Source organism: Larimichthys crocea, chromosome III, assembly GCF_000972845.2.
Source record: "Larimichthys crocea isolate SSNF chromosome III, L_crocea_2.0, whole genome shotgun sequence".
NCBI classification, from domain to species: Eukaryota; Metazoa; Chordata; class Actinopteri; family Sciaenidae; genus Larimichthys; species Larimichthys crocea.
Genome location: NC_040013.1, coordinates 48926839 through 48954514, shown reverse-complemented (window position 1 = coordinate 48954514; position 27676 = coordinate 48926839). Strand labels below are relative to the sequence as shown.

General features: G+C 42.5%; 1 protein-coding gene across 1 annotated transcript in view; it reads right to left on the bottom strand.

Moving 5' to 3' along the window:
• sema4c (sema domain, immunoglobulin domain (Ig), transmembrane domain (TM) and short cytoplasmic domain, (semaphorin) 4C) overlaps window positions 1–27676 on the bottom strand; it is an 85449-nt gene that overhangs the window by 33639 nt on the left and 24134 nt on the right. Inside the window, exons 2-3 of the mRNA XM_019266036.2 lie at window positions 24415–24539; window positions 7459–7667 (exon numbers count right to left, since the gene is read on the bottom strand). Of these exons, the coding sequence (XP_019121581.1) occupies window positions 7459–7582 (124 nt within the window). The 5' untranslated portion in view covers window positions 7583–7667; window positions 24415–24539. The remainder of the gene's footprint in view (window positions 1–7458; window positions 7668–24414; window positions 24540–27676) is intronic.

Here is a 27676-nt window from a genome sequence, read left to right as displayed (position 1 = left end):
TCATGGTGACATTTAATAGTGTGACTCCATGGAAACACAATATGAGAGTATGCATAGTTTATATATATAATGTGCTTGTATATCTTCATGTATGCACTTCATTGCAGGGTATCTCAGGGTCATGTCTCTGCTTCACCATCCAGCCCAGCCCAAAGCCAACCAAGCCAAAGCCGAGCCTGACCAAACAGAACTCCCATGCGGGGTGGAGGAGAAGGGGGGAGGAGAAAGAAGACGATGGGCAGCGCCTGTTGCTTCATGGCCGGCTGAAAAGGTCTCGATCCGGGCCTCTGTAATCTGCCTCCATCAGCCTTCCAGTGGAGCTCCAGCCTCCCTCTCCGTGTCTGCTATAAATACATCCAGCCTCTGCTTATAGCTTCTAACCGCCGAGCCACTCACACACCAAACTATGATTAAAGGCCTATTTTGGGGAGAGCTTTGAAGCAGCGACAAACACCGAATGAGAGACAGAGACAGACAGACAGGAGGGAGAGACGTTGCGCAGCACCCACACAAACAGGCAGATATACCCGAGCCCGTGCGCGCGCAGCGTCAGACCTTCATCCGAGCAGGTTCCCCTTCTTTGAAGGAAAAAAAAGAAACAACACGGCTCGCACAAAGGCTCGCAGACTCCCACGTGGATGCTCAAGCTTTGTCTGCCTGAACAGACGACAAGTTCACAGGAGAGTCAGGTGTACGACAGAATGAGAGCATGGAGACAGAGAGAGACAAGAAAGGGAAAGATATACATGCTTTTACTCAAAAAAAAGATGTGCTCAAATCCCTGCTGTCAATTGTTGACTGAGCTTAGGTTCTTATAGAGTATATGATATTGTTAATTAGATTCATAGGATTATTTAGACTGCAACATGAGGAGGGAAGGAACAACAGCAAGTGCATTGATGAATACATAATGAATGTGCAAGGTGAATAATTGTCTGTCTGCATGATTTAAATATGTAAGCCTTTGTTAGTCCGTTATGTTTTCTATACAGCTTTCCTATTATTATTTTCAATGAGCAAGTCATGGTAATGGAGAAATTGGACGACGAGATGAAGGGATGAGAGAGTGGGAGGAGAGGAAGTGGTAAAAGTGGATTAACACAACAACAGAACAAGTGAACCCAGTGGGGGGATGGTTTTTTCGGGGGGCGAAGGCAGTAGATGAAAGCGGGGGGTTATGGTGTTGCACGGTGGGGGGTCTCCATTGCAATCCACAACAAGCAGAACAAATCAAGAGCTGGTTGATGCCACAAGTGAGGTTTTTCCATTCCAGCGTCACGGTTCAGCATGTATGACTGGGTAAAGCAGCGAGCACCAGCTGTGGAGAGCTGGGCCTTTTTTTTTTTGTATAATGTTGTGGTGATGACACACACACAGACACACACAAAGAGAGATAGAGGGGAGCCTGCAGAGCTCGACGGGTGCAGCGTGAAGCATGACACTGCTGCAGTTCTGGAATTTGAAGTGAAAAATTACAAGTATTTAGTCGATTCACAAGAGCGGGAAATCTTGTTCGAGTGAAAAGCCATCAAGACTGTGGAACGCTACACTCACACCCAGCTTAATAATGATAAAACATCCTCACACTGTAGCTACTTGGATACTTGAAAGGCTGTCAAAAAGTCTGAGTGAAATAGACCCATTTCCTGCTCAAATAATTTGTGGAGGCAAACACGGCTTTGTGAGGTTGTCTACTTTATTCAGATCAGAAGCTAGTTCCTTTGCTCATAGATGGTCTGTGCCAAAACAGATATTTTTGGTAGTTCATACACATAGCATCATACTCTGAAACTAGTTATTCATGCACATGATGTGTGTCCCCATATGCTCCATGCATATGTGCATCTCTAGGCTGTTGGTTTAAGAACTGGCACCTTTTTTTTCATTTCAAGAGCTGGATGAAATGATCAAATCATTTACTCCATAAAATGAAATCGTAAAATGGCCGTCACAAACTGCAAAGTCCAAAAATATTCATTTTACAATCCAGTAACTGAGAATAACAGTGAATCCTCACATTGTAAACCCAGAATCCCCCCCCCACCCTCCGCCGCATGTGCCTGCACATGCTCATCACATGTAAAACGCTGTTTCACATGTGATAAACCACACGCGTCTATGTCAGGTGTTATCACATGTGAGACGTCAAAACAACCACAGATTTAAATACAGATTCAGAACTCTGTTATTTTCATGCCACGTTTCATGCCATGTTTGCTTTTGTATCCAGGGTAAGAACAATGGATGGCAGTGATTTTTAACAGTTAAAAAGCAATGCAGCAGTTCGACCATGGCGATACCACCACAAGAAGGTGCTTTGGATAAGAGCAGCCTGAGTGGCGTTTTTATTTTAATCCACGTGTCCACTTGCCCAAACATCAGCTCTCACAAAGTCTGTATGACAACAGAGAGCCCTCCAGGTCCTGACATCTGGTCTCGGCTGTTAATCTTCACTGACCAATCAGCGCAGGGTCAGGGGACGAGTGACACTCATAACAGATAAAAAGCAGTGATGAATCTCCTTCTTTCAGCCCCCCTTCTCCCCCATCTATCCTCCCAGTCACGTACAGCCTCTCTCTGCCTCCTCCTCTGCCTCGCTCTCAACCACTCATTACTGTAATTGGAGGGTTTGGGGAGATACGGCAGAGAAACAGAAAGAAGGGGGGTGAAAAAAAAGAGAAAGTCCCTTTTCCATTCTCCTTCTGCACTGTTTTTTTTTCTCCCACCATCTCTCATTCTATCTTTCTTTTTTTTTCTTTTTTTTCTAAATCAGGAGGCATACATTTGCTTTGGCTTTTCTTTAAAGATGCAGGCTCATTTGCTGCATCAAAGCAGGCTAGATTTTCAAACCAAATATCATGTTTCTAAGGGCTCTAGTTCTCCTGCTCTCGTCACCTCCCTCTTTCTTTTCTTTCACTCATTCTTTCTTTCTTCCTTTCTTTGTTTAACCACAGCTGCTGCGTTTTGTCATAGTTTTGGCTTACTGGCCTCTGTCATTGGGCTGGGCTAAGGAGGGTGTGTGTGTGTGTGTGTGTGTGTGTGTGTGTGTGATTGTATGAACCCAACAGGAAAAACCCCCAAAAAGCGAGTGGGAAAGAAGAAGAAGGCAGAACAGGAGTGGGAGAAGACAGAAGTGTTATCAGCTGAAGTGCTGCCTGCGGTCACTGGAGGTTAAGCTGTAGCTTAAAATAACATAATGATCGCTCCGATCATCTGTGGCCAATTCAGTAAGAACAAGGAAAAAGGACAATGCAGGTCAGACACAGGGACACAATGTAAGAGGCAAAGGTGAAAGATAGAAAACACTTGAGGGAGAGGACAGAAAAATACATCCTAAAGAAGAAGATGGTGATGTTCTCTATTTTTCTTATTGACAACAAATCCCATAAAAAAGAATCAACAACTAATCGTTCATTTCCACGTGTAAACTGCTGGATTACAAGATATAGCCTGACCTGAGTTAGGCTAGATAAATCACACGTAATGAAAGGAATCCTTGACGCTTTATCTAACACACTTTGGGGTTTTTGAGATACAACCTTACTTGGTCCAACCATTAGCTCATGGCAGCTAATATTATCAAAAATAGATATTGCTGTGTAACTGACATTACTTAGCCTTACTTAATGTTACAGGTACACTTTGCACTAGCCTTTACTCCAATGGCAAAAATCATCAATCGTCAAAAATCACAGACAGAGACTCACTTTGTTCAACACGTACAGATGCACGAATGCAGTAAGTTGAGTCAGCTTGACTATAATGTTAGCAGAGAGCTTGCATAACTTATGTAAACCTTGACTTTGCAAACATTTATGAACCAATGACATTTTTGAATTAAAGATTTGGTTGGCTAAACGTTGTCTTTGAACATCAGTGAAGGATGAACATTGTATAACATTAACTGTTTGTCTCTGACATTAGCCTAATGTTGCTGCCCTTCTTCATTCTATAATGACTTCAGGACTTGAAACACAAGTTTTGGGACTTGGACTTGGATGTTGAATCTTGACACAGAACTTCAAAGCCAAAACCTGAGACTTACCTATGATGCAAGACAATGATTCTGGGTCTGATCAACAAGTATTGCCTGCTGTGTTGGTGCAGACTGATGCAGCTAATTTGTCTGTCAATACAGCTCTTGACAGTTGTTCAAAAACTATTTAAAAAAAAAGACACGAATGAGCCTTGGGTAACATGTTCCTTGATTAGGGTGCAGTTTATTCTTAGTTAAACCCTTATGTGCTATCCAGGTGCAGTAAGTACTCCAAACGTGTATTAATGTGCAGCTTAAAATAGTCCTCAACAAATGCATGCCTCTTTGAGTGATTTTTGCTAAAAGCTACTACTACTACTAGGGCCCAGATGATTTAGAGAACCTCTTAACTAAGAACCAATGGGCTTTGAGTGGGAGGACTCTGAAAGGATATCAAAGTCAGAAAGTGTTGGGGTATTTAAATGGTTGGTTTGGGATTTGTTGCTAATATGGATGCGAAGACCTTTAGCAAAACATGATGAATGAGAAATGTGTATAATGTGGAAATAAATGCAAAACATAAACCACATAAAAGTGAAAAGAAAGCAGCATACATGCACTGTGTCAGTGATTAGAAAAGAAAAGTATGTAAATTTACAGCACTCATTAGCAGCTCTATGACAGCCATACATAATGTGTGTACATAAATGTCTCATTAGGAGCCAACAATGTTTTTTTTCCCCCGTCCATAAACGTGACGAGCGTCTGGGAAAGAATAACAACCCAAAACGCGAAATGTCAACATGTGACTTTTAAAAAACAAAAGAAGAAGAGGTGGATGGACAGAGAGGGACACGTAGAGAGGATGTTTGTGTTTCTTCTTCTGCAACCTCATGTAAACCTCGTGTAACTGCCTGGCAAATGGTGGTGACGTTTGTTGGGTGGGGGTAGAAACTATCTCCTCGACTATCTCTGTCCCACCATAACCCACCCAACGTACCCACACACACACACACACACACACTTCCTGCATTCCCTTGAGCTCCAAATCCCTTAGACTGCCAGCCTAAGCAGTACACACACTGACACACACATATAAACAAAAGGGGATTAGATAGACAGACACACAGCTATACACACAGACTCACACACACACACTCTCTCTTGCTCTCTACACAAATAGGTATAAACACACATGCCCTCTGTGCCCCCACATTTTCTTTCACTCTGGTTTTTCATTGCCTTTCTTTTTGTCTTGCAAACTCAAACTGCCTGCACACAGCAACTCTCTCTCTCTCTCTCTCTCTCTCTCTCTCTCTCTCTCTCACACACACACACACACACACACACACACACACACATTAATATGAATGCTGTGTGTCTGTGCAGCATGATGCCTTCATGCAAAATGAAACAGAGTGAATGTCCTGCAGTGTGTGTGCTTTTTCCTTTCTCTCTGTCGTTCTCTGAAGCTACTTTTCTGTCCTTTTAAGGCAGTTAGTGACTGGCCTCTCTCTCTTCCACTTTTTCTCCATGTCTCTCTATCACTCTCTTGCTTTCTTTCCGTTATATATCTCCTCTCTCTCTTTTCAACCCTCCCCTCCCTCCCTCCCTCCTTCTTTCTGCAGCTTTGTTTTTCCATTTCGCCTCTCCTATCTCCTCCTCAGCACAGTAGCAAGAACCCATCCATATAAGTCATTTAACCCAGTATTGAGCCTGAAAATCTCATTTTTCTTTAACCATGTGGAGAAATCTGTCAACGGTTAAGATAATCCCACTTGTTTCCAATGCAAATCAATTGGAGTCAAGAATCTTTCGGTGCTCACAAGTGCCACACTCGAATCAAGTATGACAGAAGTGACGTGATCTGCCTTCTCTCACGATTCATGACAAGGCTTGTATTTGCAACACCTCCGTGACAAAAAAAGTGAAGCTGCAGTAGGAGTGCAGAGTTATCTTGTCTGTACAGGCAGATTTTTTTTTTCTTTCAGTGAAATACTTAAAACGAGAAACTTTTTGGTAGTGCAGTTCTTTTTGCTTCTGCCATGTAAGACCGTGTGTTTGCAGCTGTCCCTGTTTGCACTGTCTGGTGTGTCTTTACCACAAGCGTGTTCTAGCCAAAGTGCAGCAGAAATCTGGGGTGCTCTCTGCCAACATCGGCTTTGCTTTGTCACTGTGAAGCACTTTACCAGAAAGTATTGACGCCTTATCGATTGTTTACCCCCCACCATCCCACCTCTATCCTCGCATCCCACTGCGACTCTGTGGCACGGAGGGATGAGAGCAGGCGTGAGGGCTGTATGGAAAACAAGGAGAGGGGGGGGTGTGAGATAGCAGCATGAGAAAGCATCTTTTGAAATACCCCCACACTCCACCACGACCACCGCTACGGAGCGTCATTCTCTTCAGGAGCGGCTGAAATTGGAGCTCTTTGTGAGCATTTCAGGTTCATGTGATGAGCTTGAAGCATACAAAGTAAAACGGAGGAGGGATCAAAGGCAAAAAGAAAGAGGAGGAGAAGAGATAGATATGGGATGAAAGGTGGAATAGGTAGTACAGACAGGTGAGAAAATATATCTTCTTTCCCCATATTTTCTGGCCACTCTTTATAGTATTTCCATAATCCCCAAGAGAGAGAATGTAGCACTTCCCCTTTGGGGGATTAAAAAAAAGAAAAAAAAAAGACTCTTTCTCAGTTTGCAACAATTGGCATTGTTCAGTGAAGAAAACTGGGCCTGGCTGCAGAGGAGGGCTGAGATAAAGAGTGCAAATACAGTTGAGCTGCAGGATTAGACTCATGTATTGTTTTACGGAGGATCACAGCACATCCACCTCTGATATGATGCAAATTGTTGTAATGAAATACATTTTTACCAATTATTGGTTTTGAACGAAATCCCTGACCAGATAAACTCACCCCAGGGCCAACTTGGAGGAATCAAATGCCAGTCCATAAAATGGTCTGACATGAATAATTTGCATGTTGACCAACAGCAAGCCACTATGAGCACTACCAGATCCCACTAGAAATTAGAAATTTGAGAATCAGAAATTTCATTTAAATATATAAATCCATCAAATCAAATGTAACTAACCTCATAGGTAGCAAGCAGAGCAACATCGTGGGTGGAGATGGTGTGGGTAAGATTCTCTTCTAGCATCCAAGCTGACTTACATGTGGGTTTTATATGGTGGGTGGGGTTTGCTAGTCTCTAGTATCATATTTGATTGGAAAATCATGTCTGAGATCAGGATGAAACATTCAAATATATTTAAATAACAATAAAGCTTTTGACATAGCTCTTTTGGACAGAGGCTGTGTTTAGGATGTAACGAGAAATGAACAATTAAGACAGAAACGCAGGATTAAAACTTGTTTTTCACTGTGACTTTTCGGGAGTAAGCAATTCTTTACGGCTTGCTTTTCATGGAAATGTTCAGTGCCCCCCGAGGTCTAACACGTCCATCAGCTGCTCACTCACCCTGGTATCGAACAGTCTTGCGTGGGACTGGGTTCCAGTTGAGACCCAGCGACTTCTCCCATCCAACCAAAAACACCAGGAGCAAGACCTTGGTCCCACCCATGGCTCCCATGTCAGCTCCCATTCGTTGGAACTGGCGTTGAGTGATGAATCGAGGGATCAATCAGTCGATCAGAGGGACTCGAAAGAGCAGCCCGGCTCTTGGCAGCCTGCCGAGAGAGAGAGAGAGAGAGAGAGAGAGAGAGAGAGAGGGGTGGGGGGAGAGAAAGAACAACACATCAGCTAGAGGCAGCAATTCACTTCTTTTATTGCCTTGGTTGTTTATCAGAAACAATTTTGTCACAACAGTATTTACAGCATTCTTCAAAAAGCCACACAAAACAGTTCGCACATTCAAGCTGCACTGAAAGATAAATTTCTCACTTTGAAAACATGTACTATAAAATTGAACACGGTCATCAAAATCTGCAATAATGTAAAATAGAAATGAGTTATGCAAATCATTAAAGCCAACAAGGATGTAGCTGTAATCAGTGTATGTGCCTCTGTACGTGTGTGTCTGCCAACAAAAACAAACCAAACATTTTAATGACTTTTGGTGCTGGGGTGGGGTTTATGCAGGAAAGTTCTCCCTGTCCCTCCCTCGCTCGGAGTGATAATCCAGCTATCGCCACTCAAAAAGCTCAAAAATAGCTTATCTTCGCATTCTTGTCAAGCCAATTCAGCAGCAGTATATTAAACTGGGGCTGAGTTATCAAAGTTAATTGGCGCTGGCAACGCATCAAACGCCAATGTGTTGGGAAATGAATGTCGAGGCAAGGACAATCCAATAGCGCTGCGTTGTAAATGAATTGGTTTATACCTAATGAACATGTCAAGCGTGCGGCAACAGAGCGGGCTTACAGACCAATAACAGCACAGGATGACTGACTTGTTAGGGTGCTGCAGACTGATGCACATGGCAGGAAGAGGAACTTCACATTAAAATAATACTTAGACGCAGACTATGGCGCACTCTCGAGCTTGAGGACCTGCCAGCTTTTAACCCCTAAACTGATGTCATACTGTATTGCCATTTTTTATGAACACAGTAACATCAGTTAACTATAACTATAAATGTGTTGCATTCAAACAGGATCAGGCTCTGCAGTGAATCACTTCAACTTCTCTGGTGCAGGTTGCTGTGTTTTTTTTTGCACCCTGCGCCGCTGCAGCCAAAACAGAATGAACGGGAAAACCTGCTGCAGCAGTGGATTCTGTCTGAATGCAGCCTTAAGTGCACTCAAATTCAAGATGAAACGGCAAAATCAACCAGTCTTTGATGAATACATTTCTTTTTTATTCTTGTTTATTTTTATTAGTGGAGTGTGAAAATTTTTTTTTAATAACGTTGGACGACTGTCTGTTTTTTTCCCCGCAGCAGATGATCAATGATGCCACAGTTTCTGCTGCTACACTATGTTGCAACATGATGAAGTTACTAAAGGTGTCAGCACGCTTCAAAGAGGTTGTACCCTGATCTTTCATGTGTTTGTCTGATCATTAAATATGATTATCTGGTTGTATACCACTGGAAATTTGTTTCAGACACCATTACGTGATCTGATAAGCTCTTTGTTCGAAGCATAATACGGTCTTGAGGATAATCGACAAAACATTCTACCCACAGTTCTCATGACCCTGAGTCTTTTTAGTAGTCAGTAGTTCCACTGACAGTTCACAGTAAGATTTGAGATGATCCTGTTACATTTAAATGTCATTTTTCAATGCTGTGAGTGCCAAAAGAAAAGTTTCTATTCAGTCTATTGTACTCAAATGGCAGAAATCACAGAGTCAGATATGTCAGAACCTCAGTGCATAAAGCCAATATCACTTTATCTGTCAGGTAATTTGGATGAACTGACCGTATAGTAAACCCACCACAATCTAAACTAAGTCTAATTATGGTAATACTAAACCAATTACTGGACTTCCTAACCACTTTGGATAAAAGGAATGATGGATGTTCGTATTCTTAACAGGATCAAATATCCTCAGAAGAACTGAATTGCAAAGATTGCACGCACAAAGAAACGCACGCACACCATCTGCAAGCTTTCCTCTCTGCACCTGCTGCCGCGTATCAGCGAGTGAAATGGTGCCTTTGATGATGCATGCTCATTGGCGACGGGAATCCATTGACTTTTAAACAGGCACAAAATGTCAAACTGTATTTACTTTAACCCCGCACAAAGACAAAAACACCTCTGTAGAAGTAGCACATTTGAAGTCACCTGCTCTCTCTCTCTGTCATCTATTCCCACATGTGAATATTAAGTACCAGTGCTGGCAAATAAACATTTGGGCTATTTGGTGGATTGGCAGGGGATGTAATTGAGATTTGGAGATCTGTGTGTGTTTGTGTGCCCACGTCCAACCTATTTTGACTGTTATTGATTGCACCTTTAAGAGGAAAATAAGAAGAGGCTGAAAGAAACCCCCACCATCCACTCACGCATGCACACACACACACACATTTCCCAACTACCCTCCACCCCAGACCAGATCATGGCGACGTGCTGTTAAATGAGCGTGCTTAAACGCTAGGTTTGGGTGAAAGCTCTTCAAGCCTTGCAGTGCCGACTACGAGCTTTATTGGATCGATGGTGGAGGCCTTGTCGGCCACCGCTTGAGTGAGCCGAGATTGAGATTGTGATGGACGGAGCGAGGCAGGGATGAATAGCTGAAAGAATGAGAGAGTTATGGAGAAGGACAAAAAAGAAAGAAAGAAAAAAACACATCTGGAGAGGCTGGATGAGACTCCACGCTTCCATCTTTTTGCTGAGAGGTAACGAAGTGAAGTGGGCATCCTGAAGGCTGGATTAAGTGAAAAGGCAGTGTGTAAACACTATGCGGGAAGATGAGGAGGGAGTCGATGGTGGAGGAGACAGAAATTTAAGGCTCATGCCTGAGAGAAAGCTTTAAAAAATATTCAACGTACGCCTTGCTCTCACTTACACATGCTCTTTTTATGTTTACTGCCTCTTTTTGGTTTCTTTATCCAATTCTCTTTCCTCCACTCTGCCAGTATAACGGCATAGGAGCTTGCTACTGATAATATTGTAAGTGTTACACTCAGAGCATCATCAAATATCATCAATACGATAGAATAATTTAAAAATGTTGTCTATTCAGATCCTTTTCACTTACAGTGGATGCTGGCATAGACAAAAGTGAGACGCTCAAGACATTTGTATTACCTACAAGGCGAGGGTCAGATGACAGTGGGTCTATTTTCCTTGAATTGTTAGCTCACCTACTTGTTCCGTAAAGCTGGATTTATAAGTAAAGGGGTGAACAGTAGTCCCTTTATAAATACCTGCAGCACAGGTTTCAGCATCAGATTTCAGCTGCTGATAGCACCACTACATCACCAGATGGATGTGTTGTATGGGATCAGGTCACAGGGGTCACTTCGATATAAATTACGTCCCAGTCTCTGTTCAGTGTGAGTGTCCGTCACACAATAAAACAGCAACTCTGTTCAGAATGTGCGGCTGAGGAAACATTAGATAGTGAATAAAGAACGGCTCCATCCCAGTGTAGTACAACAACAAACATCATTTTACATAATAAATTCAATGCGCCCATTGTAACATTAAAAACCTGCTCATAAAATAACCTGCTGCCAGTGCGGTGGAGAACTGGAAGTGGAAGCACAGAAGCATTATCAGTAAAATGTTACCCCACATATGAATCATGTATGACACTTTTAATGTTAAAACATATAGTGATTTATATGTATAACATTCAAGCAGCAGCCTTTGGGTCTGTGAAGTGAAGCCAACGACGAAGTACCAAAAACTGCAATCCCTAAAACATCCACATGAGGCTGTCAACCTCCATATGCCCCCATTTTAAATGTTTCTCCGTTCATGACAACTATACTGAGTCTGATTTTTTTTTAAATTTTAACTCACCTATTCAAATTATTATTACTTTAAAGTTGTGCATAATTAACAGTGTATCCGCTTTGACTGACAGGTAGGAGGTAGGTGCCATTACAGATGGCTTGTTTGAGCACCCATCGCGTCAGCATGACCACATGTCGGTGATGTCATGCATGTGCTGTCCATTCTTTATACTGTCACTGGTAACAACTAGTCTAACAAATGTAGCTACAATATTCATCTAGCTTAAAATAGTAGTTAAGTAGGCAAGTACCTCAATAGAGTACATAAATATAGTACTTGAGTATATAGTACTATCCACCAGACATGGGGACTTGAGACTTAGTGACTTGGACTCGAGTCGACTCGAGTCGCCGTTTTTATGACTTGTGACTTGACTTGACAAAAAATGAAATACTTGAGACTTGCACATGTGTGACTTGGTCCCATGTCTGCTATCCACCACCTTTTATAATATATGGCAATGTATCAGCAGTGATTTATAGTGAGCTGGCAGTAAATAACTACTAGATGTAGTGCTAGTCTTCACATCACTGACTCATTTAGCTGCTTTATTAGCAAATAACAGAGTGAAAATTCCATAAAGTGCCAATATAGAAAATTGAGCCATTCACTGCAGAGCAATAGCAATCAACTAGGAACAGATTAGCTAGCCTGCAGTTTTTTTTTCCATGCACTGTTGTCAACTGCATCTCATCACTTGACACCACTCTGATAAAATTGCACACTGAATCCTCAAGAAACATCTGCTGCGAACTTTATTGACGCCAAAGTCAGTCTTTGATGTATTTTCCTCAGAATGACTCTCGTGATTCCTCGATGAGTCGTAAGGAGTGAGATTCAGCCTCATTCTCTCCCCCGGTGACCAAATTAACTCACTTGCTCTGTCTCTCATCACGGACTCTTTAAGGTCCTGCAGTGTCACATAACTCTGCAGGCGGCATCAAATCATCTTTTAGCTGCTGGTGTTGTTGTTGAGCCTAGTTTAGCTAATGAGCTGAGACACGGCAGACTAATAATATCAGTCAGCACTCAACAACGGAGAGCTCATTAAAACATACAGAGAAATAGGCCACATGTTCAGATTAGGCTGCCGAGCTCCTGTGTGTGTTTTGTGTGTGTTCGTCGATTTGTATGTGTATGTGTGTGTGTTTTTTGCCTGAATGTATGCTTGTGCGTGTGTTTGTAGGTAAGACGAGTCCCTGCGGGGAGAAGCAAAGCAGGGCAGTTTCCCTCGAAGTGAGCGGATGTTGGGGAAAAAAAGGGAAGAGAGGAACGTTTTTAACTCCCATCTGTCTGTCCTCTTTTCTTCAGCGCTGTATGTCTGTGTTTTCCGTTGTCCTCTTCCTGCCCTTCATTTTCCCCACCTCTCCTTTCCTGGCAGCCTTTTCCTACCCTTCCTTGCAGACACACACACACACACACTGATCTCGTGGTGCAGTTCCAGCTAATTGCTCGTCCTTCCAGGCATTGTTTGACTTTTGACCCCGGCCTCTGACTCTTTTGTGTGTTACAGAGAGCCAGGGTGCATCATCCAACACCCTCCACTCCGCCTATCACACTGGGACAGACTTAATGCCCATTAACCCATAAATTCCCCTATACACACAAACACACACACACTTACAGACGGATGGACTAAAGGACAGCTCCCACCCTTCATCCCCCCTCTCGCCTCCCTGCAAAACAAACACATCGGCTACCGTCAGCTCTGTTCCTTCCTTCCTTCCTGCAGTCCCGTCCCCTCCCCTTTCCCTCCACCTTTTAGTGCTCCGGGGGTATTTAAAACACACACACACAAATGCACACAAGGGCAAACTCACACATGCACACAAAAGCTGTTTCATTGAAATAGAACAAACTGGATCAAACGATTTCACACCTCGTGGACGGAGGGATGAGTTCAGCTCTAGGACATTCATGCCACGTTCCTTCACTTTGGAATCAGTATTGTGGGAAGTTTTTAGGAGCAGCAGTGCATAAATGGTTAAACTTTTATTGTAATGTTTTTACTTTTAAGACTTAACAGCCGAGAAGAATTACTTGAGAGTGCTTTGCTACCTGTAACCACAGAGGAACTGCCATCAAACATGCAGTGGTTGTCACAAAAAAAATTTGATTGGTGGCCCCCATTCAGCTTTTTGAACTTTACTTTCAGAGAGAGCTCCAGAAGATAAATTGTTGAAGACATGATCTTTCAACACAGAAAGATTCATTGCCAAATTATAATTTGTAACCTGAGTTCACCTAGTTTCATTTTTGTTATTCAAATGTGTTCAGGGGGTTCAAAAATATTATCTGGGAGTCTGTGAACCCACCAGAGAGCCTTGGAAAAAGATGTATCATATGATAATTTCACCAATTTAGATGAATTTTTACAGCTGAAATGTTTTGATCAGAGATCAGCACTTAAGAAACAAAAAAAAATCACACACACACCCAGTTTTGATCATTTGAATCGGAGCTCACAGGCTGTAAGTAAGTCGCTCTGTATGACAGCTTAAGCTAAATGCCATGAATATAAATGCAAAAATATACAGTAGTTCCAGCTGTGGCTACGCATCAAAGAAGACATTTCAAGGTTCTGGGTTCAAGTCCAGAGCAAAATGTCTATGAAATCAGAGTGAAAAAAGATCAAGTTACAGCGCTCTCTGCAAAATTGATGACTTGTGGGATATGAGGGAAGTCAACATGGACTTCAGCATTTTTTATTTTTTTTTTGCGATTTCTTCTCACTTATTCATACAGTGGTGCAGAGCCATGTGTGCAACAGGCCCCCAAAACAGAGTTTCTATATTACAGTGACAAGAAAGATGAAGCTAAAGGAGCTGATGCACTGCTTTTATTCAGTGTGGTGGAGCTAATGGAGCAGACATGTATACTCCATTGACACTGAAACACACACCCACCCCCACACCATGCATACTCAGCGTCTGAGACTCTTTGTACAAAGGCACAGGTGGACACTTAAAGCTAGGTAAAGTGTGTGTGTGTGTGTGTGTGTGTGTGTGTGTGTGTGTTTGAATCAATATCAAACATGAGTGAGTCTGCATTTAAGTGATAGCATTAACTATTCATCTGTGAATGTAGGTTTGAGAACACTAAGCTGACCAGCTCACATTAAAAGAGCTGTGTGTTTGTGTGTGTGGGTGATGTGCTGGTAGATTGTACAGTGTGTTCATGTTGAGCTGGCACAGATGAAAGACTGATAATCAAAGAGCGGTTTGATCCGGTGATGTAAGTATCGCCAGTGCAACTGGTGCAGCTCATGCGTTACGCGGTGTGTGTGTGTGTGTGTGTGTGTGTGTGGGTGTGTGGGGAGGGGCTATCATAATTATGTTACGCCATGGGTTCAATCGGCTGCGTGCGGTGAGCGAATCTGTGCTTGATTGTAGAAAATGAATGTGAAATATTTATGACTGTGCTCGCTGTAGCATCCAAAACAATGTTGACATCTCGAAAGTTTAAAACTGCTACCATCAATATGCGAGCCACCCATCAATTTTCATGCACCTGAGCACATGATTTCCCATATTAGCACACGATTAATGATTTTCCACTGCTGCATCAAGTTAATGTCATTGACTTCCCTTTCACATTGTGATAGGAATTCACTTCCCATCCTAATTACGTCAAGTTGAAGCGGAACTGAGCACCGCATTTGACTTAAAACACCACGTGATGGAAATGTCAGAAAAAAAGAAGAAAAAAAACCTCCCATGAGAGTTTGCAGTGTAACATCTCAGCCTCCCCCCGCAGCACCCTGCTCTTTCATGTCTCTCTCCTGGGATATTCTACTGGCCTTCAAATCTCCATCTTCTCTCCTTTCATCCCTGCTGTAACTCATGCTCGCTTGCCCACACAACCATCCCCCACTGCCCCCCCCCAACCCTCACCGCCTTGTCCATGTCATGGTCTGCTGGTCAGGCGTGGTCGGCTTATAATTCTTTGATCGCGCTCTGATCTCTTCCATCAGTGCGAATGGCTCCAGCTGATTACAGATGAAATGGATCTGATTTGGACTCTGACTGCGGGCCAAACACCTGCTCAGACCTGACGAAGAGGAGGCGCAGGAGAGATGAAACCGGAGAGGTTGATGTCCAGCTAATCGGACACCATCTGTGTTTTTTGGGCTGTGCACGCCTGATGGGAGCGGCTCTTACTTCAAACATCTGGGGAGTGAACATGGTGTAGGAATATTTCTCACCTATTGATCAACAATAGCTCATCCCCAGTTTGACCCATGTGCAGAAAGCAGGAGCAGCCTCTGATCACATCTCTCAGCTCACTGTTAATGTTTTGGTTCACTCACACCATTCTCATCAACCTCACTGCAGCCGCAGCCGCCGCAGGCAGCCGATTTCAGTGAAGAAGTGCTGATAAAGCCACTGTACGCTACCTGCCTGCCACTAAACAGAAGACAGACAAAGTTAGCCACTAGCTGTTGAATATAGTGAAGAGGAGCCGGGTATTAGGAGAAGGAATATTGGATTAACATTCAACAAACAGACAAACAGAAAAAAAAAAGAAAAAAATGCTAATGTTGCTCTGTATCTGCTGGGTGTGTAAATAGGCAACTGTTTGCTACCATGTCCACAAATTTGACAGGTGTCTGACTGAATCGATGAAATCCCCCTGAAGCTATTTATATGTACCTCAAAGAGTTGACAACTATGCAGTTCCAGACTGGAGAGTTACTGTTCATAGATAATTCTAACGTTTTCAACCTTGTGCCCAGGGAGGTGTTTTTTTTATTTTTTTTAATTCCAGCCAATCACTATAGCAGCTGTGCATTAGCCCTAGGTGCTAATCAGTAAATGAACAGACCTGCTGGTCATCTGTTCCACACTGATAAAATAGGGAATTAAATACTTTGTGATATATAGTTTGAAATATGATAATATAGTTTCACTTTTATCCTGATAAATCCAACAATCAGGAAAACATAACTCAAAGTTTTGTATGCAGGATCACAAAATGGCTGCAAAAATGGAGACAAGCTTGGATCAGTCTATTAAGATAACTATGACTGGACTTTGAGCTGATTGGTTGTTTAAGCTATTTCAATTGTAAATATACAGGATATGAACTAGTGAAAAACTACTATCAGCTTAGTGAGAGATTCAAGATTTAAAATCTTTTAACTTGATTGTGGAAACCATTTTTTAAAAATTAGATTGAACAAAATACAATAACAAGGTTTCTGATGTGAGAGCACCGTCTCTGTTTTCCTCTCTCCGTCTCTCCATCTGAGACTCCCTTTTAGATTCTTCTCTGGTCGACCTTGTGCTGTCGACACGGCATATGTTGTTTCTGATGAGTGCACAAGAGTGCAGCGAGAAATGATAAAAACCCACGTGCACTCTGCCCTTCCTCGACCTGCCTGCCCCCTTTGTGCAGGCCATGGGGATGTTGGGATGGCGCTTTGACATGTCTTCAATTCACATACATGAGTGTGTGTGTGTGTGTGTGTGTGCAAGCTCATCATCACCATGTCGGTCGATCAGCCTTGCTCAAGGCAATGGACTGGCTTATGAACAGCTGCCTAACAAACACACAAACGATTGACCCTGTTTTCTGGTGCATGTTTACATCCTAAATATAAATTCTGGACACATACAGTACATGGACTATTTTCCTGCATGTATGCACACACACCTATATATACACCAGACAAATACCATGTACCCAAAAAAAAATTTAATGCTTTATCACGTGGCATATGCACAGCCGCAGATTCACATACATCCACATCTTGCAACCTGCTTCTCACACACCAGCACTAATAAAATCACTCAGGCAAATATTCTCTTTTCCCCCGCCAGCCACATCCAGACGAACAAAAAGGCTGACAAACTTTCTCTGTTGTATTTCAAAGCTCATTAAAAAGTATTCACTGCTGTACGATTTAGCGCCGTAATCAGCTCTGAATAATAGAAATGGTCCTATTGACGCCTGCAGGCACCCGACGTACTGTCTCATTTCACAACAACAACCGCTGGGCGTGTGAATGCAAAACACTATGACGCACACACAGACACACACACACTCCCACACAATCAGTACCTCTCGCTTTGGTTTCTCTCACAGCGTATTCTGGCTTGGGGAGGCCGCCTACAATGCTCCTGGGGGGGCTAATTGTCCAGTAGAGCTCTTTCACTTTCCCTCCCACTCTCTCTGTCCTCTCTCCTCTCTTTTCAGCTCCGGTCTTTTGAGGTAGAGTTCAGGAGTTCACGCTGAGCCCAGGGCTCTGGATCTCAGTGAGGTGCCATAGGGCAGAAAGGTTACACCTAGCTGGACTCCTATAGAAAACAAGCCACACACCTTAATGGCACTCAGGTGGGGAAGGAGGGTTACACTGACAGAGAGATGAATGACGGCTGATGGAGGAAAAACAAGACTGAAAGGGAACCATACGAGCAACTGTAGTGTAAATGTTGAGGGTTAGAGGGACTTTGTGGGCCGAGCCTTTCATGTTAAAGTTTCTTACTCGGGGACATGAGTGTTTTATATATATTTATATAGTTTTAAAGTTTTCCAAAGAGCCTGGCAACAGTTAGAAGTTGTTCTGGAGACCATACACACCTGTCTCATTCTTCATGTATCGACACCGAGCTTTGCAATCTTGCTGCTAAACCACTACCTGCTTCCTGCACATTTAACTCTTTCCATCTCTCCAGCCGCCTCCTGAATTAGCATATAGATTCGGCTGAATTCAAATTTCCTTTTCTCCCGAGATGTGTTCACGTTCATGAGAAGTTGCGTATCTCAGGCTCTGCTGTGGGTTTTATGAGCTGAGGGTTAGTCTGACGTTATGTGAGCATTACAACCACGTCCCTAAAAATACAATCCGCATTCGTGCATGTGCGTAACAGCTAACGTGCACACATGGAGCAAAACAAGCAGACTGACTTTCTGCTTCAGCTTTCAACTCATGCAATAACTGGTAGTTGTTGTCCAATGAATGATTGTTATGGACATTTCAGAGGAGTTCATTTTGAGTTTATCTCCAAATAAAGTGGTTAGATGAAAGTTTCCCAACCTCATGGCTTGCTCGTGAACCCTTAGAACAAAGCAGCGTCTACTTATTATGCCAGTTGTACGTTTACTGGATGTGACAAGTTGAACCAAAAAAAGATTTCTTCTGTTCTTTGAAACCCAGAAAGGCAAAATAATACGGTAAGTCGCAGGACAGTCTAAAAAAAGTATACAATTTTTATAGTGGAGGGTAGCAGCGGAAGAAGTACGAAGTAAGAAGAACAATGTGCTATTTCAAAAGAGAGAGAAGAAATAACACAAATTGGTGACTTAAATTGCTGAGTAATGTTAACATTTGAACCATTAGCATGCACGTGGATTTAAACAGAATGTGTTTTAGTTGCGTTCTGTAGCCTGTGCCGATTGTTACGCACTTATAGTTTTATCCTTTTACTTTTAGTCTTTTACTTTTCATTCATAAGACCTTAACATGCCCGGAAGGCAAGTAAATACTGTAGGCCTATAGGGAAATAGCAAGACACTTGCTGACTCAACAGCTATTAACAATGAAAGTGCCCTTGAGCAAGGCACTTAACCCAGCTGCATTCAATGGGCTCAGTGACTGAGAAATGTCTCAAGACAATGAAAGACTTGAATTCCTGGTACTGGGCAGTTCCCAGTGGCCAAAATTAGCATGTGGTTGAACTGGGCAGCTCCCAAGAATGAATGTGCATTACTGTAAAAAATGCACAGCAGGACATTTCTGAAAGAAGCGTGTGCATACTCAGCAGGAGCAAATCCTTCCATGGATGAATAAATGTATAAAATAAAATCTGCCAACGGCAGCTATCGGATCAGTTAGTGAAATCAACGGTCATCAGCTAAAAATGTACCTGGCAGACATACAGTGCGGGCGGATATTTGTCAAAGACAAGAGAGAAGTGAAAGGTGAGAGGAGTGAGAAGACGACGGAGGGCCTCGATGCTCTAGCCCAGGGTCTATTAGAGGCTGATTGGGCCCATTAGAAGGGAAAGGTGATACTCGAACCGCGAGCAGCGCTCCTCCAGTCCGGCTCTACATTAACCGCTGCCTGCTCTCTACTTTGTTGAACACACGGCTGATCGATAGCAATGAGGAGGGAGGAGAGGAGGGTAGGAGGTGCCGAGGCGAGCAGGAGAGAAAAGAGGCCCAGGTTTACGGGAAGATAAGCTGAGATCGATAGAGAGACAAGGACTGCTGCTGCGTGGAGAGAGAGGACGGAGGAATGCGAGATGCGGCAGGTTCACACTCGTTCACCTCATCAAACTAGACGGAGGGGAACCTGTGTGTGTGCCAGCACACTTGGGCAAGCATCATCTCTTGCTTGTGTGTATACGTGTTTGTGTGTGTGTGTGTGTGTGTGTGTGTGCCAATATAACTGGCAGCAGAAGCTTCTTGTATGCTTACTGCAACAAAAGAAATATATTGCACTTCTCATAGAAGCCATTACTCAAATAAGAGCTGATGTGATTAACAACCCTGAAAGCATTTCAACATAACGTACAATAGCACTGCACTAATTCCATCAGTGCAACAACATGTCCTGCTGATCAATCCGCTGCTCTACATATATTTTTAAGAGAAACGCTGTACTCATCTACTAAATAATTCTAATCTCTGCTACTTTGTGTCTTTTCATTGATTAGTACATTTCCTGCAGATGCTTCACTTTAAAAGTCTACCAGGAAATAGCAGGCTGATGCTGTTTTGGGGCTGCTGTAAAGCTTTTATTGTGAAACATTGTTGTAGCTAGTGTTGAGTATCATAGACAGCAGATTAAGAGAATGAAAAATAAGACTGAGATGAATCAGTGAGGATTTATATTAAAGGAACAGTTTTACATAATAACATGTTTAAATTATATTAAGTCTTGTTATTCTTGTTTAGTGGTCAGACACAGTGACTTCCTGACTTCCAGTGTGTATAATTTGCAGAGCTCTATTTCCAAAGTATGGCAGAAATGAAATATAATATTCATAACTATGTTTTCATTAGTGTATAATGACCTGACAGTGAGAACTGTGATTTTGTTTCCTTGGAATTCCTTTTATATCTACAGTTGTCCACCAGGTTGAACTGCCATTTTTCTACAGTAGCGCAGAAGAGACAAACTAAGCACTGGCTATAGAGAACCCTAACCCTTTTACACTTTATGGCCAAAGTAGGAGAGGGTGAAAAGAGGGGGTTGCAATCTGCTACAAGACTACAAGACGATGGACTAAATCCAACATGCTGGACCTTTAAAAGCCCACCAGGTCTCACTTACTGTGTGCTCTGTAAGGTTGTGAAACATTATTGCAGGAAATGAGTCATGACAGGAGCTTAAAAATGTAGAAGTACTTTGCTTTCTATTAAATGCAGCCTACATGTATTTCAATGTGCACAGTTGTGTTAGTGTGCATTAACACATCAGTCCTTGCCTTGTGATTGCATGTGCATGGAGGTGAAGTACATTTATATGTGCATACCTGACACCTGTCAAGCTGTTTTGATGTACAAACCTTCATCTTTCATCCATCTTCCACTCCTTTACCCGTCCTCTTCCTCCCTCTATCGCGCTCTCTATCTCTCCCCTCTTCACTGTCATGTCCCTCTTACCTCCTCTTTCTCCCTCCCTCCACCTTTCCCTCCCCAAGCTCTCAGATGGCACCCTGTCAGAGAAAGCTATTTATGATCGGCAACCAATATCCTCACAGAGATAAACACACGCTGTGAGAGACAGATAGAGAGGGAGAGAGAGAAAGAGAGAGAGAGAGAGATCCAGAATTACTAGAGAGAAGGAGGGATAAGTGCATTGTGACAGCGAGGGAGAGAGAGAAACACACAAATTTGCAGAAAAAATATGGGTTGAGGATGTTAGAAAAATTGTATTATCCTTTATGCTTTCACTATTTTTCTATTTAGAGATGACCCACTTATGACCTGCGTATGTGTGAGCGCAGAGATGATTACTGTGTGTTCAGCTTCAGGGATCTTGCTAATTGACAGACAGTTGTAATGGCAACTGCACCCCAACGCATAATGTTTTGTAACCATATATGGTATAAAAGGTTACTGAATAATCTACATCAATAATAATCAACTTGGTCCTTCATCAGCCGGAGCTCGTACCAAATAACAGGAGATAAGAACAGAATGGTTAGTATTATAATACAAAACATCGTTCCCCTCAGGCCACAGAAGCCTGGGTGTATAGTTTGTGGTTTTGCTATGTTACAGGTATTTTGTTGTCTCCTATCACCTTAGGTGTTGTTGGTTTCTTCACTGACCTTGAGACGAGTGGCCCTATTGGTGACACCCCCCTTGTAGTCAGACATGTTGAGATTAGTTTTGTTTTTAATCATTACCTGTCATTGGATTTAATGGTGCTTTCTTACACTGTGGCCGCTGGGCTACCCTCTGTGGACTGGACCAGTTCTTTCTTTTGATGACGTTTATGAACACCCACTCTCCTGGTTTTACTTCTGTCTACTTACTGTGGCCACCGGGCCATGCCTCCGTGGACTGGACCAGTTCTTTCTTTTGATGACGTTTATGAACACCCACTCTCCTGGTTTTACTTCTGTCTAGTTACTGTGCCTGCCGGGCCATCCTTCCGTGGACTGGACCAGTTCTTTCTTTTGATGACGTTTATGAACACCCACTCTCCTGGTTTTACTTCTGTCTAGTTAATGTCGTCTTCCTGCGGCTGCTGATTGCATTCCATGCATCAGGGGACTCCTGCAGAAACTGACTTTACACTGCACTTACTAAAACAATGCTTAACCAACAGTTTTCGCTTACTGATGAAAATGAATACACCAACGAAGAAAGTCCAGTTTAAAGTATAGTATTTGTGACCTTACATATTAGTATGCGCAGAGATGATTACTGTGTGCTCAGCTTTAGGGAAGTTGCAAATTGACAGTTGTAATGGCAACTGCACCCCAACACATAATGTTTTGTGTTTGGTTTAAAATGCCCATGTTGAAACTATGAGATAGACAAGAAAAGCTTTCATGACATTTCATGTCATTCTTTCCCTTGAACCTTTAAACATTTACTGAACCACAGGTAAGTTGTTCCCTTGATGCAAGTTACAGTTAAAATAATCTATCTTAAAAGTCTGACGGCGTCCTGAAGGTTATTGAATAATTTTCCTTTCGGAGGAGTAGAGCAGTGTTGCCTGAGGCTGGTATTGCAAGTCTGGTGTTTATTGTGTGTGTTTATTGTGCGGAGTCATGGAATGTGTGTGCATGTTTGTGTGTTTAAGTGCGTTTCTCTTCTGCCTCTGCATCTTTGTATTCTGAAGGCGTGAGTTAGGATAAATGACTTTTTATAATCCGAGGCAATTGACTAAAGTCTGCCGGAGCTGCAGTCGATCGATCAAAAAGACAACTGACTGTAAATGAGAGAGCCGTTCATCACACACTTTTAACAATAGATGGCCACCTACTCATCTACACACTTGCACTCACACTCACACACATACATATCACCCATGGCGATATCCTGTGTCCTACAGTGACAAGGCCATGGCTTTGGTTTCATGAGAAAAGGGAGTACAATGGAGACTTGGTTGCGGATTACAATGAGTATCGGAGTAGTCAGCTAGTTGGGGCTCTGTTCTGATCTGTGGCAAGTAGCACACACAAATGATTATTGTGCTTTCAGATAATAGTAATCCAAGAAAAATAATTAAGAAATTATTTTAAATCACATAATAAATGTGCCTAATGATAAATAGTTGTATGTTATTTATTAACAACTTGTCCAGCATCATTTTAAATTTCAAATTTCCAACCCATATTCTTTGTGTGTCAGTTATGTTGCAGTCATTTTATTAATTTATTACTTGTTTGGGAATCTGCACCACTTGCTTTGTTTTCATGGGTAGATGACTTGATTGATACCACTCTCAATTTTATGTCTATGTCTTACGTAAGTTTTATCAATGTAAGGTGGAAAATGATTGCAAAAAAGAAGTTGATGATGTATTGAATTGCATACAACCACAACAACCTTTATCATAGGGCAGTCTGCATGTAGGTAATAAACCACACACTGCTTCTTATAAAGCATATTATGAGTACACAGTAATAAGGCAGCATTTAACCTCTCTCATATAAATGTAGTTAGCTGTACAGTTGAACACTGGCTTTTATTTTCACAAAGTGATTTTAGAGAGTTGATAAAACTAAAACTGAAAAAGTGGAAATGCCTTGTACTTGTACTTTTAGACGAGGTGATGAAGGTTAAATGAACTAAACACTTGGACTTTGACTTAGACTAAAGTTGATGACGGTTAAATGAACTGGACCCATGTCAAAAAAGCATTTCCCGTAAACCTGAGCTTTAGAATTCTGTGCATGGTCATATTCACTTTACAAGTGGCAGTGTTGTAACCCATTCATTTATTTTCTACCTCTCTTTCTCTCTTATTTCTTGCTTTTCACTCTTTTACTTTAGGCGAAATATGGCCACCTCCCTTTCACTCACACAACACAATCAGGAAGAGGGGGGAGTATACACACACACACACACACACACACACACACACACACACGCATTCTCACACCCCAACCTTCAACATCTTAACAAAATGCTCTGAAATCCAATATCCTACCCGAGTTCAACCATTTCTTTCTGTTTGCTTTTTTCTTATCTGCCAGCCCTTGCATCTCTCTCTTCTTTCTCTTTGTCTTGCTTCAGAATCTTTTTCTTTTTCTTTTTCTGGGACTACCTGAAAATGCCTATAATTTCCACGTCCTGTTTTGACAACAGCTACCCTCCTGCACGGTTATTCTTTTCCCTCCTCGTATCCACGTTATTTCTTTTGATTCTTCACTCATTTTACATGCTCCCCCATTCCTCCTCTTTTCTCTCCTCTGTTCTCATCTCTCATTTAGCCTGCCAGTCGTGCTGTTTGCAGAGGATGTTTTCAGAGGATCTAGAAGAGATGCTGCTGTGTTTTTCTTCCCCACCCTTTGTTCTGTTTTTACTTTCTTACTTGATTTTCTCCTCCTCCCTCGTGCGTCTCTGTGCTTTCTTCTTAATGTCCTTTGCAGTCTCTCTGCCCGTCTTCTTCGTGAATGTTGAATAGAGACACTCAGCTCGGATGAAGGTCACATCGGGCTAAAGCAGACAGAGAAGAAGAAGAAGAGGGATGATGAGTGAAGAGGTGGAAGTCTGTGTGTTTCTGTGCACACACACATGTATGTGAGATTGGCAACACCGCTGTAATCATCTTCACGTCTCCCTCGGAGAAAACCTTGCACCTGCACACACTCATGAGTACAGATAAACACACAAACAACCAACCGTGCTAATCCACTAATATGCACACCAGTTTCAAGTTTTAACAGCAAGTGCTGTAGTTTATACCAGTTTTAAACTCCACAAACATGCTTCATTTTCTTCAGACACGCCGATAAAAGAAACACTGAATGAGAGAATTCATTGTGTGGTTTCGATTCTCAACAACCATCCAGACTTTGTATCTTCTGTGTACTTACTTCAGCTAAACTTTCTAGCTTGAACAATAATCTCATAACTGTATATCATTCTTCAATTTTGGAGCAAATTATACTGAGGAGAGTTTATAATGAATATATAATTACATATTATATACTTATTATATAAAAGTAGATGAGGAAACAAGCTAAGCGTCCTTCATCCTTCATCCCCAAAGTTCAGCACTGTCATTGGACATGGCATAAATTCATGCACCAAGTTCCACAAAAATTTCCATGTTGAAATCTGCTGCTTTAATTGCTTTTCTCATTATGTCTTAATCACTGACAGAAAAAAGAATGGACAGCATATGCGTGACAGGTTTCTGAAGAGCTCAAAGTGTGGTAGAATGCATAACTTTAAGCCTTAGTATAATTTGCGTGGGTGAGTTTCAAAAAGGCTGTAAACATGTTTATTTCTGCTGTGAACATTTTAACATGGGGACTTATGGAGACTGACTTGTTCTGTAGCCAGCCTCAAGTGGACGTTCAAGGACCTGCAATTTCTGGCACCGAATTGGCTTCACTTCACAGCCACTGAGGTTGTAGCTTGGTCTTAATATGCATTAACACACATGCAAAGCCACACACATCTACACACAGACACACACACACACACACACACACACACACACACACACACACCTGAACCCTCAAGGCTCATTGGATCTAAGGGTTCACACTGCGGATCACATAACTAACTGCCAAGTCTCAGCCAGTTTGTGTGTGGTTCGTGTGTGTGTGTGTGTGTGTGTGTGTGTGTGTGTGTAGAGGCTGAGATTCATGTCAACATCAATGGCTCAGTAATCACAGTGAGAACGCTGAGGGCCAGGCAGATACTGTCAGTAACTTATGAGCTGGCTAGAGTTACACAGAGGGATCATACAAAGGCAACACCACCTCTGACATCATCATAGTTCATCCACTGCTGTCAATAAAGTAGACACTGGAAACTCAGCTGCACTATATCGACTGGAGAAGACTTTATTGACTGAACACAAACCCCCCTCAAACTCTGCACAGACCCTTGACAAAACTCTTATATAAAAGAAATCTTAAAAAAAACTTCTCAATTTAGACTTCTTGGTGAATTTATGTGAAATCTTAAATGAAAAAGCTCAGTTTTAATCTCTATTAAACACGTTTTTAACATTTAACAATGACTTTTAAAAGAACTGATGTTTTAACTCATAAAAAAAAAATGTCCTGGATACTGACAAAATGAAACCTGCTATTGACTTGCTTCTAAATGTAACCCGACCCCTCCTCTGAGTGTTGCGAGAAAATAAAAAGCAGGTTACGTAAAAATCTGAAACTCTATTTGATGGCAGGTCCACTGAAATCCAGTTAGTTCAATTAAATGTGCTGGAAAGTGAATTTAGACTTAATGAGGAACCTCACGGCTATGAGTAACTCACCATATGAGAGCCAGAGTGTGTGTATGTGTGTGTGTTAACGCTTCTGGTAGAGCGTTTAACCCTTCGGTGAGTGTCTCCACCTGGGACTGAACCGGCGGCGTGTCTGCTGAAGCTTTAACAACAGCAGAATAACTTTAAAGGCTGTTAGGGAAAAAAAAATCTCTGCAAAATGAAATATACTGCTGCTACTGAGGCCACTGGCTGGGTTACCTATAGGGCTGGATGAATTCAAACACACACACACAGAGACACACACACACACACCGCTATGTGACAGCACAGCAGCATACTGGCCATCTCTTGTGGATTTTTCCTAAATAAGTAAGTCATCCAGACCTCAGCTTTCCATTGGCTTCATCCAGGAGAACACAGCAGCCAAAACCCTGCAAGGCTCCACACAAACACACACACACACACACACACACACACACACACACACATAAATATGCATTCGTGTCTATAACACACACACACACATGCAAGGCCAAAAAGAAGGATGAGGGGTGGAGTGGAGGGGGAGTAGAGGGGTCTGGTTAAAAAACTGGATTTCAAGAACACCTGCACACACACACATACACACACACACACCTCCAGCTGCTTGCTGCCTGTGTGTATTTGACAGGCAGCACAGTGAGTAGCTGTGTGGAACCCAGCCAGCCGCTTGTGAATCAGCAATGACTAACAGTTTAAACCCTTACTTTCTGAGCTAATCGCCAGCATGCTTATCGTTAATGTATGTGTGCGTGCATACGTGGGCGGATGTGTTGCATATCCATGTGTTGTGTTGATGCGTTTGCCTGCTCGCTGCCACTATATGAGCCTCCCCTATCAGGCCCAATTGTGACAGCCAAGGTCTTTAATTGCTCTGCACCAAATTTGACATTGTCTAAGCTGACAGCACCCCGATGAGCAGAATAAAAGTGGAGTGACGATGTACCCGTCACTTCCTCCAATCTGCCTCGACAAGAGCACAACTTTGTGCTCCGTTTGATCGCTGCACAAGACAACGCAATGGGATGCTAATCACATGCAAAGGCCCGAGCTTTGAGCGTGTGCCAAAGTGTGTGAGTCTGCCTTGTAAGAGTGCACCCACGTGTGTGTGTGCCAGTAATGGCAGCTCTAATCAGCAGCAGGATTGGAAGAGGCATGTGGCAATAAAGCCCAACAAAATGCCTGCCAGTCCCTATTAGGGCCGAGTACTCTCCGAAAACCAGGCTGGCGGCACACACACGTACACACATATACACACTCCATCTTGGTGGACATCTGGCCAAGGTCAGAGTTAGATCTGAGAAAAGAATGCCAACTTCCAAACCCCTTATCAATCCACCCACACCTCACA